We start from the raw sequence: 16404 nt of genomic DNA on the forward strand, positions 1-16404 counted from the left end.
CCTTACTTTACCTTGTTAGTCTCCTATAATTTCTCTTTACCTAAAGTCAGTGTTTCAGTTATAATATGACCAGCATCATAACCCCAAAAGCCCTTTTAAATTAAAACTAACAAGCTGACCCTGAAATTATAGGAAAGCCTGAAGCACCTAAACGAATCCGTCTTGAAATGGAGGAGGAATCTGGAAAATTTATACTGTCTGGTATCATAATTTACTATAAAACTGAGATAATCAAGACAGTGTGGTATTTACATGAGGATAGGCAGATTGTTAAATGGAATGGACTAGAGAATCCAATCCATACTTACATAGACAATTTCTGAACACGACACTGAGTCAGTTCAGTGGGGAACAGAAAGTTATTTCAACAAGTGATGCCGACTGTTGGATACCCGTATAGTAAAAAAACCTCCGCTTCTATCTTAGCCAATACCTAACAGTTAACTTGAGAAAATCATAAACCTAAATGTAAAAGCTAAAAATGTCTTTTAGACAAAATCATGAGCAAACATGTAATTTTGAGATAAGCAACCAGGACCAGGACCCAGGGTGCAGTAACCATAAAAGAAAAAAACTGGTGAAAGAAACATCATCAAAATTACAGCTTCCGGGGCCGGCGTCGTGGCACACCAGGTCAAGCCACCCCTTGCCACGCCGGCATTCGTTTTTGGAGCACCGGTTTGAATCCCTGCTGCTGAGCCTCTAATCTAGCTCCCTGCTAATGCTCCTGGGAAAATGGCTCAAGTAGGCGGGCTCCTGCCGTGCACGTTGGAGATCCAGATGGACCTCTCGTCTTCTGACTTTGGCCTGGTGCAGCCCCCGCTGTTACAGCCATCTGGGGAGTGAGCCAGTGAGTGGAAGATCTCCTGCTCTTTGTCTCTCCCTTTCCTATCGCTCTGCCTTGCAAATAAATCTTAAAAAGGTAAGACTTCTGTTCCATTGATAGATACTTTTAAGAAAATGAACAGGCAAATCACACATGGAGAGAATCTTCCCAGTATGTTAGTGTGTGTATCTGATAAAGGATTTGTTTCTAGGTTGTAAAGAACTAGTAACTCATTAAAAAATACATTTTATAAATTGGGTAAAAGATGTAACAGATAATTCACACAAAAAATAGCTACGATGCATTTGAAAACACTCAGTGTAATTTTCAGGGAATTGCAAAAGAAAACCACATTGAGATAACATGTACCCAACAAGGCAACATGAGACAGGCCAGTAGCATCAAGTATTGGCAAGGACATGGAGCATCTGCACCTCTTCTACTCCATTATTCCTGTTTGTAAAATAGTGCAATTGTATTAGAAAAATATTTATCAGTATCTTAGAAAGTTGAATGTGAGGTTGGCGCTCTGACATAGCGGATAAGCTGCCACCTGCAGCACCAGCATCCCATATGGGCACCGGGTCACTTTCTGGCTGCTCTACTTGCCCTCCAGCTCCCTGCTAATGGCCTGGGAAAGCAACAGAGGATGGCCCAAGGGCTTGGATCCCTGCACCTACCTGGGTGACCAGGAGAAGCTCCTGACTTCACCTGGCCCAGCTCTGGTCGTTGTAGCCATTTGGGGAGTGAACCAGTGGATGGAAGATCTCCCTGTCTCTCTCTATCCCTCTCTGTAACTTTGCCTTCCAAATAAAATCTTTAAAAAATATGTTGAATGTATATCTGTTCTGTGAGTTGGCAGTTCTACCCCTCAGTATATAATAAGAAATGAAAGCAAGATTTTATCAGAATGCTCATAGCTGCTTATGATAACCTATGATTGTTATATAGAAAAAGGGGCTTTGCAGATAGATTTGATATTACAAACATTAAATAGGGAGATTATTTTGCAGTACCTGGAAGAGCCTAGTACAGTTACATGGGCCCTCAAAAGTGGAAAAAGAAAGCAAAGGAGTCAGAGATGTGGCAGCGTGAGAAAGATAAGCGCTTGGCAGCTCTGAGGTTAAGGCGTTACCTGCAAAGACCAGAGGGAGGCCTCCAGGAGCTGGGGTGGCTCCCAGATAACCAGTGGGGAAATGAAGACTTCAGTCCTGCAGCCCAAAGAAACTGAGTTCTGCCAGTAACTTGAAGGGACAGAGCTCTGCCTACAACCTGAAGGAGCCTGTAAGTGGCTTCACCTCCAGAACTTTTAGTAAGGGGCCCCAGGACTCGGGCCATCTTCTGCTTTCCCAGGCCGTAGCAGAGAGCTGGAACAAATGCATGATTTCAGAAGTAATTGACTTAGTGGCGTATTATCAAGCAAATGCAGTATATGAAAATTAAGTTGTAATTCTAACACACCCATGGTGTAAAACAAAACACTATTAAATATTTGATGATACTAAGGAGTTATATGTATCTGAAGGGCCCAGTGCTGGGTTTTGTTTTCCTTTTTTTTTTTTTTTTCCAAAAAAGGTATTTATTAAAGTATCTGTGTTTCTTTTGCTGCTTTCCCAGGTGTATTAGCAGGGAGCTGGATCAGAAGTGGAGCAGTTGGGACTTGAACTGGCACCCGTATGGGATGCCAGCACTGCAGGCTGCAGCTTTTACCCACTATGCCACAGCATATATATATATATATATATATATTTAAATTTATTTGAAAAACAGAGTTTCACAGAGTGGTAGAGAGAGGAGCCAGGAGCTTCTTCTGGGTCTCCTATGTGGGTGCAGGGGTCCAAGTACTTGGGCCATCTTCTACTGCTTTCCCAGACATATTAGCAGGGAGCTGGATAGGAAGTGGAGCAGCTGGGACTCGAACCCGCGACCATATGGGATGCTGGCACTGCAGGGTGTGGCTTTTACCTGCTGCGCCACAGCACCGGCCCCGAACACTGGTATTTAAGGGCAGACCACAGAGCCCACCATAACCTCAAAAAGGGCAGGGGGCTCTGCTGCCTGTCCCTGTGACAGGTGTCTGAGTGAGTAGTGGGGAGGAGCAAGCAGATGTGAGAACGACGCTGGAAGGCAGGTGACAGTAGGAGCTAGAGGGAGTGGTCCAGTGCTCAGACAGAGCAGGTGATGCTGAGAGGGAGTGGACCGCGGGTGCTGGGGGAGACCTGGGTCCTGCGGAGGGAGGTGGACAGGAGGGGGTAACAGCAGCCCCAGGGCTGAGGGAGAGTTATTTTTCTTTGTTTTTGATGGAAAAACATTGGACAACCAGCATTTTTGCCCAGAAAGAGGGCGTGTGTGGAGATTAAGAAAATATCTTTAATGACTTGAAGTCCCCGTGGGAGTGAAAAGGTGGAATCTGGAAGGTCGACGGGGGCTTTCCCACGCAGGAAGGGATAATCCCTTTTCCCAAAGCTGAGAGCGGAGCAGGTGAAGATCCACGTAGAGCTGGTGCGGGCGGCACAGGAAGAGGCACGTTTGTGGGCCAGCGCAGCCTTCCCCTGGGGTTAGAAGCCTGGGCCTGGCTGCCTCACTTGCCACGGCCCTTCCAGTGGAGAGAGTGCCACAGTTGCCGGTTCAGGGTCGTGAGGGAACGCCGGCTGTAGTCCGGAAGTGCTTCTGCATACGCGCAGTAGCCAGCTTTTCGTCCCGGGGAGGGAAAGGTTTGTTTCAGCCCACCGTTTGGAGGTTGCGGCTCAGCGTCCGGTGACCCCACAGCCTCCTGTCTGGTGGAAGCCCAGCATGGTGGTCCCAGAGGCAGAGAGAAGCCAGGCCTGACTTGAACCCCATTAATAAGCAAGGCTCTCAGGAGCTCCGCCCTCTGAGGGCACACCCCAGTCGACCTAAAGACCTCCGTGTGCCCCACCTCCTAGCCACTGCAATTAGACCAGGCTCCACCCACAATCCATGAAGCATTAGCATGAAGACATCAGAGTGTAGACAGCCGCATGTACCCTTAAGAGTAAGCGTTTCTGATAAATAATGAGATTGCAGAGAAAACTGCCTCATTTCTAAGATACCAGTAATCTAAAGTGGTTTCTCATTTCAAATAGTTTCCACGTTAATACCTAGCCTGGTATTTGCAATTTTGTGTTCTAGTTTGTTAATAAGCTCTCTGCCCTGCTAAACTAAAGAATAACAATTCAAGTTCTTGTTTTGGCCTTGAGTATAGGTATGGGGGCAGGGTGAGGACATCATAGTCTTCGTATCTGGAGTGCAGTGAGGCACAGGATGATCTGAGAGGGCTGGAGGCAGGGCGGGAGGCCTGGAGGATGTGTGGATTGTTCAGAAGAGAGCGCGCTGACCAGGGACAGCAGAAAAGCTTAGGGCCAGCCCTGGATTGTCGTGCCCACTGCCTCCCTGCCGCCGTTGTGTAGGAGCAGAGAACACACATTTCAGGTGGGGGGTGCAGGATAAGGAGAGGGCTGGTGTTGAGGAGCCAGCAGAGGGCGTCTGATGGGCTGCACTGGCGTCGAGGCTGGTGGGGAGCCAGCATAGCCACCGAATGGCTGTGCACTCTGGGAAGAGCAAGGGAGCAAGGCTTGGGGTGACGGGAGAGCAGGTGAACTAGACATAAGTTTCAGAGAGCTGAGCGCTGGAGAGTTCAAAATGGAGCGTTTTATTCTAGAGAACGTTGCCAAGGCCAGTGCTGCTACGCGAGGGAGTAAGATGGGGTGGGGGGAAGGGTGCTCGGATTTCTACTCAGGACTTCGGGGAGGGAAGTCTAATGGGAGGAGATGAGTTTAAGTTAATCCAAAACAGGTTTGTTGGTCAAAGCAATTGTCCTGAAGAATACCTGTGTGTACAGCTGGCTCTTTGTAGTAGATGTGAAGGCTGAAAGAAGCAGCAGGTACTTTTGCTCTGCATTTTTAGTGCCATTTTCATGAACTAAAACACAAATCTGTACATTAGCTCTGCTCTGGTTCTCAGAGCGCCTGCCTCGTTTGTTAAGGTATGCACATCATTTTTTTAAAAAGATTGATTCATTCAAAAGGTAGTTAGAAGGAGAGACAGAGAAATCTTCTATTCACTGGTTCACTCCTCAGATGGCTACAATAGCCAGGTCTGGGCCAGGCAAAAGCCAGAAATTCCATGTGGGTCTCCCACATGGGTGGCAAGGGCTCAAGGGCTTGGGCCATCTTCCACTGCTTTGCATTCACAGGGAGCTGGATCAGAGGTGGAGCAGCTGGGACATGAACCGGCCCTTTATAAAGGCTGCCAGCATCACAGGTGTCGGTTTAAGCTGCTGAGCCCATTTTTGCCATTATCTGTGTCTCATAGAGAAGTGGTAATAAATAACCCATGAAACAAATGAGAAAATAAGAAACAATGACCTTTAAAACAATGTTGCTTAAATTAGTTTGATTAGTCACCAATCTGTGTTAAGAGTCACAGATAAGAAACAGTTGAAACCTTTTTCTTTAGTGTTATCTCTACAAACATTTCTTTTTTTTTTTTAAACATGTCTTACTCCTGTATAGCAAGTAATTTCCCCCTAATCTCTAGGCTGCTGCAAGTTTTGTTTTTCTGGAAGTTTCTAATAAGTTGAACCGAGGCATCATGTCTCACCTGAGTCCCTCCGGCACCTTCTGTTCCTTTATAACAGCAACAACAGAGAAGTCTCCAAAGTACTGACGGGTTCTAGAATGCTGAGTTGTTCTAGAAGTGACTGCATCATATTCAGATCAGCTTAACTCACTGGTGAATCATTGGCCAACAGTTCTCCTCCCTTGATAGGATGCCAACAGTTGACAATTAAATTTCAAAGACTGACGCACAATTGGGTAACACCTTGAAGGAGCCAGAGAAAAGCTGAGCACGTCTATGGATTCTAAGTATATCTCCCCTTTGCAGCTGCGTTTCTGCAGGGCCTCTGTCATCAGACATAAATATGCATAGATATATTTAAAGATTTATTCATTTATTTGAAAGAGTTACAGAGAGAGAGATCTTCCCTCCCCAGATGGTTCACTCCCTAGATGGCTTTAATAGTGAGGGGGCTGGGCCAAGCCCAGCTGGGAGCCAGGAGCTGCTTCTGGGTCTCGCATAGGGGTGGCAGGGGCCCAGGCACTTGGGCCATCTTCTGCAACTTTTCCAAGGCCATTAGCAGGGAGCTGAATGGGAAGTGGAGCAGTTGGGGCACAAACAGACACCCACATAGGATCCAGTGTTGCAGGCAGTGGCTTTATCCGCTACGTCACTAAACCAGCTGCTGCTCATTTAATCTTCAAATGTCATTTTGCTCTGGTTAATTATTTGTATTTTCTTATTTCCTACTAATCACTTCACAGTATAGGCTGAAGAATAATCAAAGTACTAACACAGTATTATTCTAATAAGTCTCATTGCTGAGAGAGCACACACCATCCTCTGGTTCACTCCTCCAAATGCCTCAGTGTTGGAGGGACCAAAGCTGGGAACTGGGGACTCAATCCAGAACTCCCACGTGGGTGGCAGGAACCCTACTACTTGAGCCATTGCTTTTGGCTCCCAGCGTCTGCGTTAGCAGGAGCTGGAATTGGGAGCCAGAGCTGGGAATCGAACCCAGGTACTCCAGTGTGACTGGTGCCTGAACTGCTGGACCAAGTGCCCACCCTGTTTTCATTTTTTAAGGAAGAAATATTTTTTAGTTGGAAAGATATTTCCTGATACTGAGAAATCGAACCCTGGGGACAATCTGCTCTGATGGCAACATGTTCTTAGAGTTGAAAGAAATGTTTTTAATGAGATGCTAAATCTGTACAATGGTTCTACCTACACAGAATGTCCCTGGCCGCCTACTGTGTCATCTGTTGCCGAAGAATAGGCACGTCTGCTGCCTCTCCGCAGAGTCTCGCGCGCTGGAGAGAGATCCGTGAGTGCACTTGGAGCAGAGACGTTTCTTGTAGAAACAGTGATGGGATGATGGCGGTTCCAGAGGGAGCCACAGAACTCTCTTCATCCGTGAGAAGTCTCCTGCTTGTCTGTCTTCCTTGACTGATGGTCTGCCCTGAACTTGTAGACCCAGACCCTTACACACTATTTTCTTGGAAATTCTTTTCCATCCCTTACTCTCCCTGTTAAATTCTTGTTCCTCCTTCTACACTAAATATCACCGCATTCTCATCTGTAAAACAAGGGACCGGCATGTGTATGAGGTCCTAGGAATGCCGTGGTGAGCAAGGGGGAGGTTGTCCCTGGCCATTGAGGCTGGGAGCTGCTCTGGTGTCCTCTGCACACTGGCCTTGCCCCTCCCAGCCAGCTTTCCCTGACACCCTGGGCCTGGTTCTGTGCGTCCCTTGTCATTCCAGAGTCAGTGCAGAACTTGGCTAGCCGTCTGACTCCCCCCATAGACCATAAGCCTGGTAATGTTTACTGTTACATCCTATTGTTTGTTCTTTTTTTTTTTTTTAAAGGATTGATTTATTTATTTGAAAGAGTTACACAGAGAAGGAGAGGCAGAGAGAGAGAGAGAGAGAGAGAGAGAGAGGTCTTCCATCCGCTGGTTCACTCCCCAATTGGCCACTATGGCTGGATCTGTGCCCATCCAAAGCCAGGAGCTTCTTCCAGGTCTCCCATGCGAATGCAGGGGCCTAAGAACTTGGGCCATCTTCTGCTTTCCCAGGCCACATCAGAGAGCTGGATCGGAAGAGGAGCAGCTGGGACTAGAACCAGCGCCCATATGGGATGCCAGCACTGCAGATGGTGGCATTTCCCTGCTGCGCCACAGTGCCAGCCCCTCCCTTTTCATTTTTAAGACAGATCTGTTTTTTGGACAAGTCCTTGTCATGTACAAAATTCTGCTTCTGTGTTTTAAATACTAAAAGAGAAGTGGAGATGGAGAAGGGAGCTTTCCTCTTACTTGTAACAAAGCAAACTCAGGGGTGATGAATTTACCTTAGGGTAGGAGAAAAGGCCGTGAGGCTGTGTTCTGTTCCAGGGCCCACTGAAAGAGAGACAGCGAGTGACGGATGCAGAGAAGGAAGCCAACTGGGTGCTCTCTGGGCCCCAGGGTGGGGCGGGGCAGAAGTCCAGAAAGCCACCTCGGAGGAAGCATGTCCCAGAGGAGTTGCACAGCTCAGAAGCTCTGCGTGTCACAGCCCCTGCAGACCTCCTGGAACTGGCCTCTCCCCCACCTGGGAGCCACCACGAAGGTCCCAGGCCCTGACGGCCAGGGAGTGGGTCGGGGAGGGTTCCTCAGCCCCCAGTCAGGAGTGCAGCTGTCTGCTTGGCGGCCAGAGTTGAGGCTCTGAATCAAGGGCTACCTCTGTCTGTCCCACACGGTACAGGTGAAATAGGTTTTGGGGGCGGCCACAGGACCTGACCAGCGTGGGCAACATATCAGTGGAGGCAGGGCCCAGCCCCTGCAGCAGAAGCTGGGCGACAGCAGCGTAAGTCAGAACCTAACGTGAAGTCGCAGGCAGACGGCTGAGGGAGGACGAGGCTGGGGGCCACTCTGAGGCTTTGTCCTCATTCGGGGAAGGCTCCCTCCCTGAAGATGTCCTCCTCTCTAGGGGTGGTTGACTGCACCCGCGTTGCACAGCCAGCAGTAGCTGCAGAGGCACCTGGGAATTTGAATACTTTTAAATATCATCAGGTTGTGTTAATGTGGACTAAGGGGCATGTGGATTGCAGGCCATTAGCACTGTCTGCCAGTAGGACTTTTTTTTTTTTTTAACGTAAAAAAAGTTTTCCAAGTTCCAAACAAAAATTTGTGAATAAACTTGTAACCTGTATTTTAAATGGGCCTACCTATGTATGGCACTGAGCCACCAATTATAATTTCTGTGGGTATTGCCATTTTGTATACTCACTTAACAAATTCTGCAATATAGTGTCAGTAGTGATAGGGAGATTCCTCTCCCAACCTCCGTTCCTTTATCCCATTGATTGCTAACTACAAGGAGTAAGGGGGAAGTGAGCTTCCTGGATATAGTATTCCATGGAGGTGCTATAGTCCTGATGATACCAGAAACGGACCAGGGCCCAGGGTCTCTAGTGATCTGGTGGGGGATGGCACAGCAGAACAGGAGCTGGAGGAAGGAGGGGATGAGGGTGAAATGCCATAAATGCAGGTTATATTTTTGTGCCCAGTGCTTACTGATTGATTTGTTTGTGCCTGGGGATAGGAAAGCATGAACTGATAGCAATTGATTGTATTAATAGAGAAACACCAGTCACTCCTTGTCCAGTGACATGTGAATTAGTGAGAGGCTTACCCCGTGTCCCTTTCCTGTCTAAAAATGTAACTCGCCACACTGACTTTTTTCCTTTCTTTTTGAAGGAAATATTATAAAGTTTACTGGATCACTTATTTTAGGGTAAGTGTCAACCGTGGACTCGGCATGGGTTTCTGACTCCCACTGTTTGGCCTCTCCAAGGAAGTGGTCTGCAGGTAGTGGGGGTGGTCAGAGGGTGCAGCTTTTGTCATCAGACGGACGGACGTAATCTCTGCGTCTGCCACTCACTGATACCCCGCTCCAGTTGCTTTGCCTCCTGAGGAGTGAGTTCTGTTGGGTCTGCGCGTGCAGTGGAGACACTGCCCACCTGGCCCTGTCGCTGTGAGGAAGGCACCTGGAACACACCTCGCCGGCGTTCAGCGAGCCTCTCCACTCCTCCAGGCACGTCGTGTGTCCGGCTGTAGAGTGGCCAAGGAGGTCAGACGTGACTATAGTCAAAATTATTTTGGAGGTTTCTTCAATTACTATGAAGCTGTCCTTGAGGGACACTGAGGCTGACCGGGGAAAGTCATAGCCAGCATCTGCCGTCCCCGGTGCCGTCAGAGGCGCGTACTCCGTGCGGCAGCTGGCGTCTGCCGTCCCCGGCGCTGTTAGAGGCGTACGCTCCGAGCTTCCAGGGAGCCTCTTCTGCACGTGGTTTCTCGCTCTCTTTTCCTTCTTGGGAAGAAATATATGTCCAATATGTCTGATATGATTATACTGAATTTGCTAGTGCTTTTTCCATGCATATAAATATACAATCAGTGTGTAGATGCTAAAGTGATGAAGATTATGTTTGACATTTTATGCAAATATATCCATTTCTCCATGACTTTGTAATGAAAGGCAAAGCAGATTATGTTTTTATGACCCATTCCAGGCAAGAGATAAATGTATGCCTTTTTCTGTAATGCGATTTCTTTGTTTATATCACAGTTACATTCAGGAATTTAGTAAAAATTGGTCACATAATTTTAGTAAAGACCTTCATCTCCCGTGGAAAGCCCCATACAAGTCCTGACCACATTCACTCTGGCTGCTCAGCGGACCTGCAGGCAGTAGAGGATTCTGTTCTGCCTGCTCTGGGTGCCTCGGGAGCCTGCCAGGCTCTGACCCCTCTTGCTTGCTTGCTTTAGGGTGGAAACCCCCGACCAGAGAAGGCATGGGATGATTGATTTTGCTGAGTTCTGAGTCCAGATGGAATGCAACATTTGTGTCTGGATGTAGGGAGCGTGTATGTCAGTCTGATTAGGAAAAAAATGTCATTTGACGGGATACAACAAACAACTTTGTATTTCACATTTAAAAATTGACTTTAGGTATTTTTTTTTTTTTGACAGGCAGAGTGGACAGTGAGAGAGAGAGAGACAGAGAGAAAGGTCTTCCTTTTGCCATTGGTTCACCCTCCAATGGCCGCCGCGGCCGGCATGCTGTGGCCGGCACACGGTGCTGATCCGATGGCAGGAGCCAGGTGCTTCTCCTGGTCTCCCATGGGGTGCAGGGCCCAAGCACTTGGGCCATCCTCCACTGCACTCCCTGGCCACAACAGAGAGCTGGCCTGGAAGAGGGGCAACCGGGACAGAATCTGGTGCCCTGACCGGGACTAGAACCTGGTGTGCTGGCGCCGCAAGGCGGAGGATTAGCCTATTGAGCTGCGGCACTGGCCTAGGTACAGATCTTAAGAAAGAAACTTTAATTTGCTGGTGATGGGAGTATGAATTGGCTAATCTTAAAAAAAAAAAAAGTTGGCATTATCTGGTAATTTTGAACAGTATGTAGAGAGTCAAAAATTATGTGATCTACCTCTGGATACGTGCCTTAGAGGAGCATACATGTGTCCACAGTATAAATGTGTGAGATGTGTTACAGCAAGCCAGAAATGTCCTAACCACCCATCTGCAATAGAGGGGGATAACTACGTCGTGGTCTGTCTCTACAATGGATAAAACACATGTGTGTGGAGTTACGGATGCAGGAACTGTGTTTATATGCAGCAGCCTGGATGAATCACCAAAAAGTCAGGCTGAGCGGAAGATAATGTTCAGTGTGGTTTCATGCAGACAGAATTCAGAGACAGGCAAGAGTGAACTCTGGTGCTGAAAGACCCGTATATAGGTGGTAGCGTTGTAGAAAAAAGAACAAGAATATTAGCATAATATAAATCAGAATAATCACCTATGGAGAAAAGAGAGTAGAAGGGAAGTGGGGATGAACACTCCGTGGGCTTTTGGCCTCCTGTTAATGTTCTTGTTCTTGCCTGGATCTGATTATGCAGCTATTTAATATTCACTGAGCTGAAGTGTGTGTGTGTGTGTGTGTGTGTGTATGCACATTACTGCATATACTCATGCTCCCAGCTAAAAGGAAAGATGTTCCCTGTAAGAAGATCAATAATGAGGAGTAACTCTTGGGTTGCATTTAGATCATGTGTTTTTGATGACTTTTTTGTTTCTTTTTAAGAGGTTCTTTGTTTCTTACATACGAAGTTCTGGCCTTGAAGAAGTCTTTGACGTTAGACACACAAGTGGTAGAGAGAGAAAAGATGAAGTCGTATATATATGTGCACGGAGTCTCTTTAGATAAAAGAGAAAACCATGGTAAGTTTATTGCAGAGTGATCCCATTTTTGTGGAATTGGAAGCTAGTTTGTGAATTTTAAAATGAGTCTATTTAAAACACAGTATTAATTAGATAGATTCAGCTAACTCTAAGAATCATCAAGCCTTATAAGAACCAAGTTCCTAAAGAATTATTGAAGACCAAGTGTTTCAGGCTTCCATATTTTACCCTGGTTGGTCCTTCTCCAGAATTAAATGAAGTGAAGACTAGCTGGCGGTTACGGCCTGACCTGAATCCCACCTTAGTGAGCCTGCCAGTTCAGAGCCTGCCTGTCACTTTGGCAGGTACAGAAACATCACACTGAGCTGGGAGATGTTTCTGTTTAAATAGATTTATTTATGCAAACCAGTCTCATGAGGTGGATTCATAAATATGCATGCCAGCTTACCTACCACCTGTTACAAAAACTAGAAAACCTGTCTTTACTACTAGCTGGCCCGTTCTCCTTCTCGGTGTCTCCGTCACTGGAGGCCTCGTTAGTAATCACACGGATGCTTGGTGAGCAGAGGGGTCATTTTCAGATTTGGGCTGCTGGTGAGTCACCACTCTCGACTACAGCTGCCTGTTCCTACACTGTTGGCCAGAATGTGCCCGTTAGCACGGTGTGTTCCCCACGCGGGGCAGGCTGTGCCCTTCCCCTCTCTGGGAGCTGTGTCCGTCACCATCCTGTCGCTGTTTGATATTACATCACCCTCCTGTATTTCTGTAAGCTTCTATGCTGTGTCCCAGTTTCAGTTACATAGATGATCATTGGAGCCTGCGCTCTATGTGCTGAGGGCTAATCTCTTTAGGGAGGCGTCTCCAAATTTCAGTCCAAGATGGACTGTATATAAGGGACGTTTACCTGGATGTTGCTAGTGCTGTGTTGTGGGGGAGAATTTTTTCCAGCTTTGGTTAGTGTTACTGTGTTATTTTTACTTTTTCCCTACTTGGAGAGCAATCTTATTTTGAAGAGCTCTGTGTTCCTTTAATGGCTTAGTTGCCTTGATAATGATAATAAAAAGCCAAAGATACTATTTTATATGTTTTCTGTGAACACTTTTCTCATTGAAGTATCAGAGCATAGCATTAACGGCACGCGCTGGGTTTTATTTAAGTTTGTGATCATTTCAGGGTTTGCCTATGAGGCAAGAAAAGAAGTCCATAAAGCAGTGAGGAAAGTCCTGGCAGCGTCAGCCAAGATATTCCGGAGCCCATTTGCTGGTGAGTCTTAAATGTCAAACTTCGAGTGACTTGGAATCCTCTAGTCATCTGAAAGCCATTGAATGATCAACCCGAGATTTTTTTTTAAATCTATTATGCTAATATTTTTATAGCCGTGGAAAACTGAATCACACGATTCTTTTGGTAATATTTAATTTTAGGCTGTGTTTGATTTCAGGGTCTACTGCTTTGGATAGCTTTCATGGATGCGGTATTGTCAGAGTTAAATAAATACTGAGCGATTCAGTATACACTGTGCTCTCATGAGTGTTTCAGAATTTCAGATTTGTTAGGAAATCGCTCCTTTTCATAATGAGACTATTCTGTCAAAAAATGCATATTACACAATGAGGCAAGTCTGTGGACGAGCTGGCCTTATCTTTTTTTAAAAAGTTGGCATCATGAAGAAAAAAGGTAGAAAAGTGTCCTAGACTTAAAACAGACTAAAGACATTTTGTTAAAGCCCCATTTTAAGAACAGCTTTAAAGATATTTTTGGGGGAAATTTGAAAATGGAGTTAGACTCGATGATTTTAGAAGATTTAATAGCGTTCTTGGGAGAGATAATAATATGGTTATGTGAGAGAATGTAGGCTCGTTCTTAGGAGCTGCCAGATTGGACTATGAAAGGGTAAAATGTCATTCCATCTGCAGCTTCCTCTAAGTAGTTTCGGGGAAAAAGATGCATGCAGACAGGTGCAGCAGATATGGCAAAGTTGTGGCACTCAGTCTAGGCATGTGGATGTTAATAAATACAAAGTTTTAGGACAACAAAGAGAAAAAAGTGACCATGTAATGGAAGGCACTGTAAAATTCATGATCCCTATAACCAAGTAACGTGACTGAACTGAGGGCAAGATGTGAGTCATCAACACCTGTGTCCAGGCAGAACCCTCCTATTATCAATTTCGAGTACTTGTAAATGACCAGTGAAGATGCTATCTTGACTGGTCACGTGGCCGTGGTGTTTGACTTTGCTGTGTTCTCTTTGCCAAGACCCTTTCAGCACGGTTGATGTGGAAGATCACGAGTGTGCCGTGTGGCTACTCCTGAGGAAGAGCCGGTCGGGCGACAGAACCGCGCGACTGGAGGCCGTGCAGGAGATGTCTGGGGCCCACCACTGGCAAGGTAACGGGAGCGGCTGGGGCCCGGCCTGCCAGCAGCTAGCTCTTGCTTTTCCTCTCTCTGTTGGAGACGTCTCTTTACTTGAAAGGCAGAGAGGCAGAGAGAGATCTTCTGTCCGCCAGTTCACTCCCCAAACGCCAGTAACAGCTGAGCCAGGCTGGAGCCAGGAGCCAGGAGCCAGGAACTCTATCCTCGTCTCCCACATGTGTGACAGGAACCTAGGTACCTGGGCTGTGATCTGCTGCCTCCCAGGCACATCAGCAGGATCAGAACAGAGTTGTCAGGTCTTGAACTAGCACTCTGATACAGGATGCAGGCCTCCCAAGCCACAGCTTAACCTGCCGTGGCACAGTGCCCTCCCCTAGCTCTTGATTTCTGACATGAAATAGAAAGGGATGAGGATTAGCCTAGTGAGCCGTGGCGCCGGCCAGCAGAATAATCTTGAAAAATGTATGAATGATAGAAATAGTATATTCTCAAAGGCTTCAAAATCAGACCTCTGCCTCCATACACATAAACTCATTCATTGTTTGGTGGCTAAAGTAACAGTAATGTAGTGTTAGAATTAGTTCCCTTAATGGTGGTAGAGATTTAAATTAAATTCTTTTTGGAAATATGCCTTCCAGGGTTCCATTCCAGACTTATGCATTGGAATACCAGGGGAGAAAGAGTCCTGGAATGCAGATTTTGGAAAAGTTCCCCTCTTGATCCTAAAGTACTCACCCAGGTTATGAGCTGTAACTCTTCAGAATATCTGTGTCAGTGGTTGGAATTTTGTTTTTTTTCTAAATTAATCTTTATTTCTTTATTTTCATTTTATTTAAAAGGCAGAGAGACAGAAAGAGAGAGGGAGACAGAGAGAGAGATCCTTCATCCATGGTTTGCTCCTCAGTTGCCTACAACAGCCAGGGCTGGGCCAGGCTGAAGCCAGGAGCCTGCAGCTCAAGTCAGGTCTCCCCCATGAGTGGCCAGGACTTGAGCTATCTGAGCCATCATCTGCTTCCTCCCAGGGTGGGCTTTAGCAGGAAACTGGAATCAAAGGAGCCAGGTCTTGATTCCAGGCAGTCCTATATGTGGTGCGGGTATCCCAAACAGTGCATTAACCACTGCACCAGGTACCCACTCCTGAAGTTTTGTTTTCAATATTTAAAGAATGGTATGCTTAAGTCAGAGTATACCACGTGGAGACCCAGGCTGGAATTTCATGGCCGTTACAGAATCCCAAAGCACCAGCCATCACCAGACAGTAGATTTAAATATAACCTATGGTGTTTTGAATTGTGATCTAAACAGTTTCTGAATGTTGGAATTATAAAAAGGAAGAATTCCCCTAGAGGCCATCATTGTGGCACAGCGGGTTTAGCTGCCGCCTGTGATGCCAGCATCCCCTGTGAGCGTTCTTTCAAGTTCCTGCTGCTCCACTTCTTCTTCTTCTTCTTTTTTTTTTTTAAGATTTTATTTATTTATTTGACAGGTAGAGTTACAGACAGTGAGAGGGAGAAACAGAGAGAAAGGTCTTCCCTCCGTTGGTTCACTCCCCAGAGGGCCACAGTGCCGATCTGAAGCCAAGAGCCAGCCACTTCTTCCTGGTCTCCCATGTTGGTGCAGGGGCCCAAGCACTTGGGCCATCTTCTACTGCTTTCCCAGGGCACAGCAGAGAGCTAGATTGGAAAAGGAGCAGCTGGGACTAGAACCAATGCCCATATGGGATGCCGGTGCCACAAGTGGAGGATTAACCTACCGCACCACAGCGCTGGCCCTCCACTTCTGATCCAGCTCCCTGCTAATGCACCTGGGAAAGCAGCAGATGAAGGCCCAAGTGCTTAGGCATCTGCTACTCAAATGAGAGACTTGGTGGAGTTCCAGGCTCCTGGCTTAGGCCTAGCCCAGCCTTGGGTATTTCTGCCATTTGGGGAGTGAACCCAGAACGGAAGTTCAATTGATTGATCTCTCTTTCTTTCTCCTCCTCCCATAACTCTGCCTTTCAAATAAATAATAAATAAGTCTTTTTTTTTAAAGGGATAATTTGGGGCCAGCATTATAGGGCAAGGGATAAAGCCATGAGTGATGCCAGCATCAACTATGGGTGCAGGTTTGAGTCCTGACTGCTCCACTTCTGATCCAACTCTTTGCCACTGTGCCTGTGAAAGAAGTGGAAGACAGCCAAAGTGCCTGGGCCCCTGCCACCCATGTGGGAGACCCAGATGGAGCTCCTGGCTCCTAGCTTCAGGCTGGCCCAGCCCCGGCCACCGCAACCATTTGGGGAGTGAACCAGTGGTAGACAGTCTCCTTCTCTCTGTCTGTAACTCTGCCTTTCCAATAAATAAACAAATCTTTTTAAAAATGAAGAATTCATTGTGGCTAACCAGTTCTTAATTTGTGTT

At 46.8% G+C, this 16404-nt stretch overlaps 1 protein-coding gene across 11 annotated transcripts in view; it reads left to right on the top strand.

The window, feature by feature from the left end:
• SERAC1 (serine active site containing 1) overlaps positions 1–16404 on the top strand; it is a 53765-nt gene that overhangs the window by 3204 nt on the left and 34157 nt on the right. For 5 of the 11 annotated variants that reach the window (XR_011388440.1, XR_011388439.1, XR_011388441.1 and 2 more), the window contains exons 2-6: positions 6640–6731; positions 9141–9177; positions 11536–11672; positions 12807–12896; positions 13892–14023. Coding sequence is in view for 6 of the 11 variants with exons in the window: in XM_008263732.3 (XP_008261954.2) it covers positions 6641–6731; positions 9141–9177; positions 11536–11672; positions 12807–12896; positions 13892–14023 (487 nt within the window). In the remaining 5 variants the exon portion in view is untranslated. Of the gene's footprint in view, positions 1–5300; positions 5713–6639; positions 6821–9140; positions 9178–11535; positions 11673–12806; positions 12897–13891; positions 14024–16404 lie in introns of those variants that run through there. The other 6 variants (XR_011388442.1, XM_070073334.1, XR_007923151.2 and 3 more) reach the window with 5 other exon arrangements.

This window comes from Oryctolagus cuniculus, chromosome 5, assembly GCF_964237555.1.
Source record: "Oryctolagus cuniculus chromosome 5, mOryCun1.1, whole genome shotgun sequence".
NCBI classification, from domain to species: Eukaryota; Metazoa; Chordata; class Mammalia; order Lagomorpha; family Leporidae; genus Oryctolagus; species Oryctolagus cuniculus.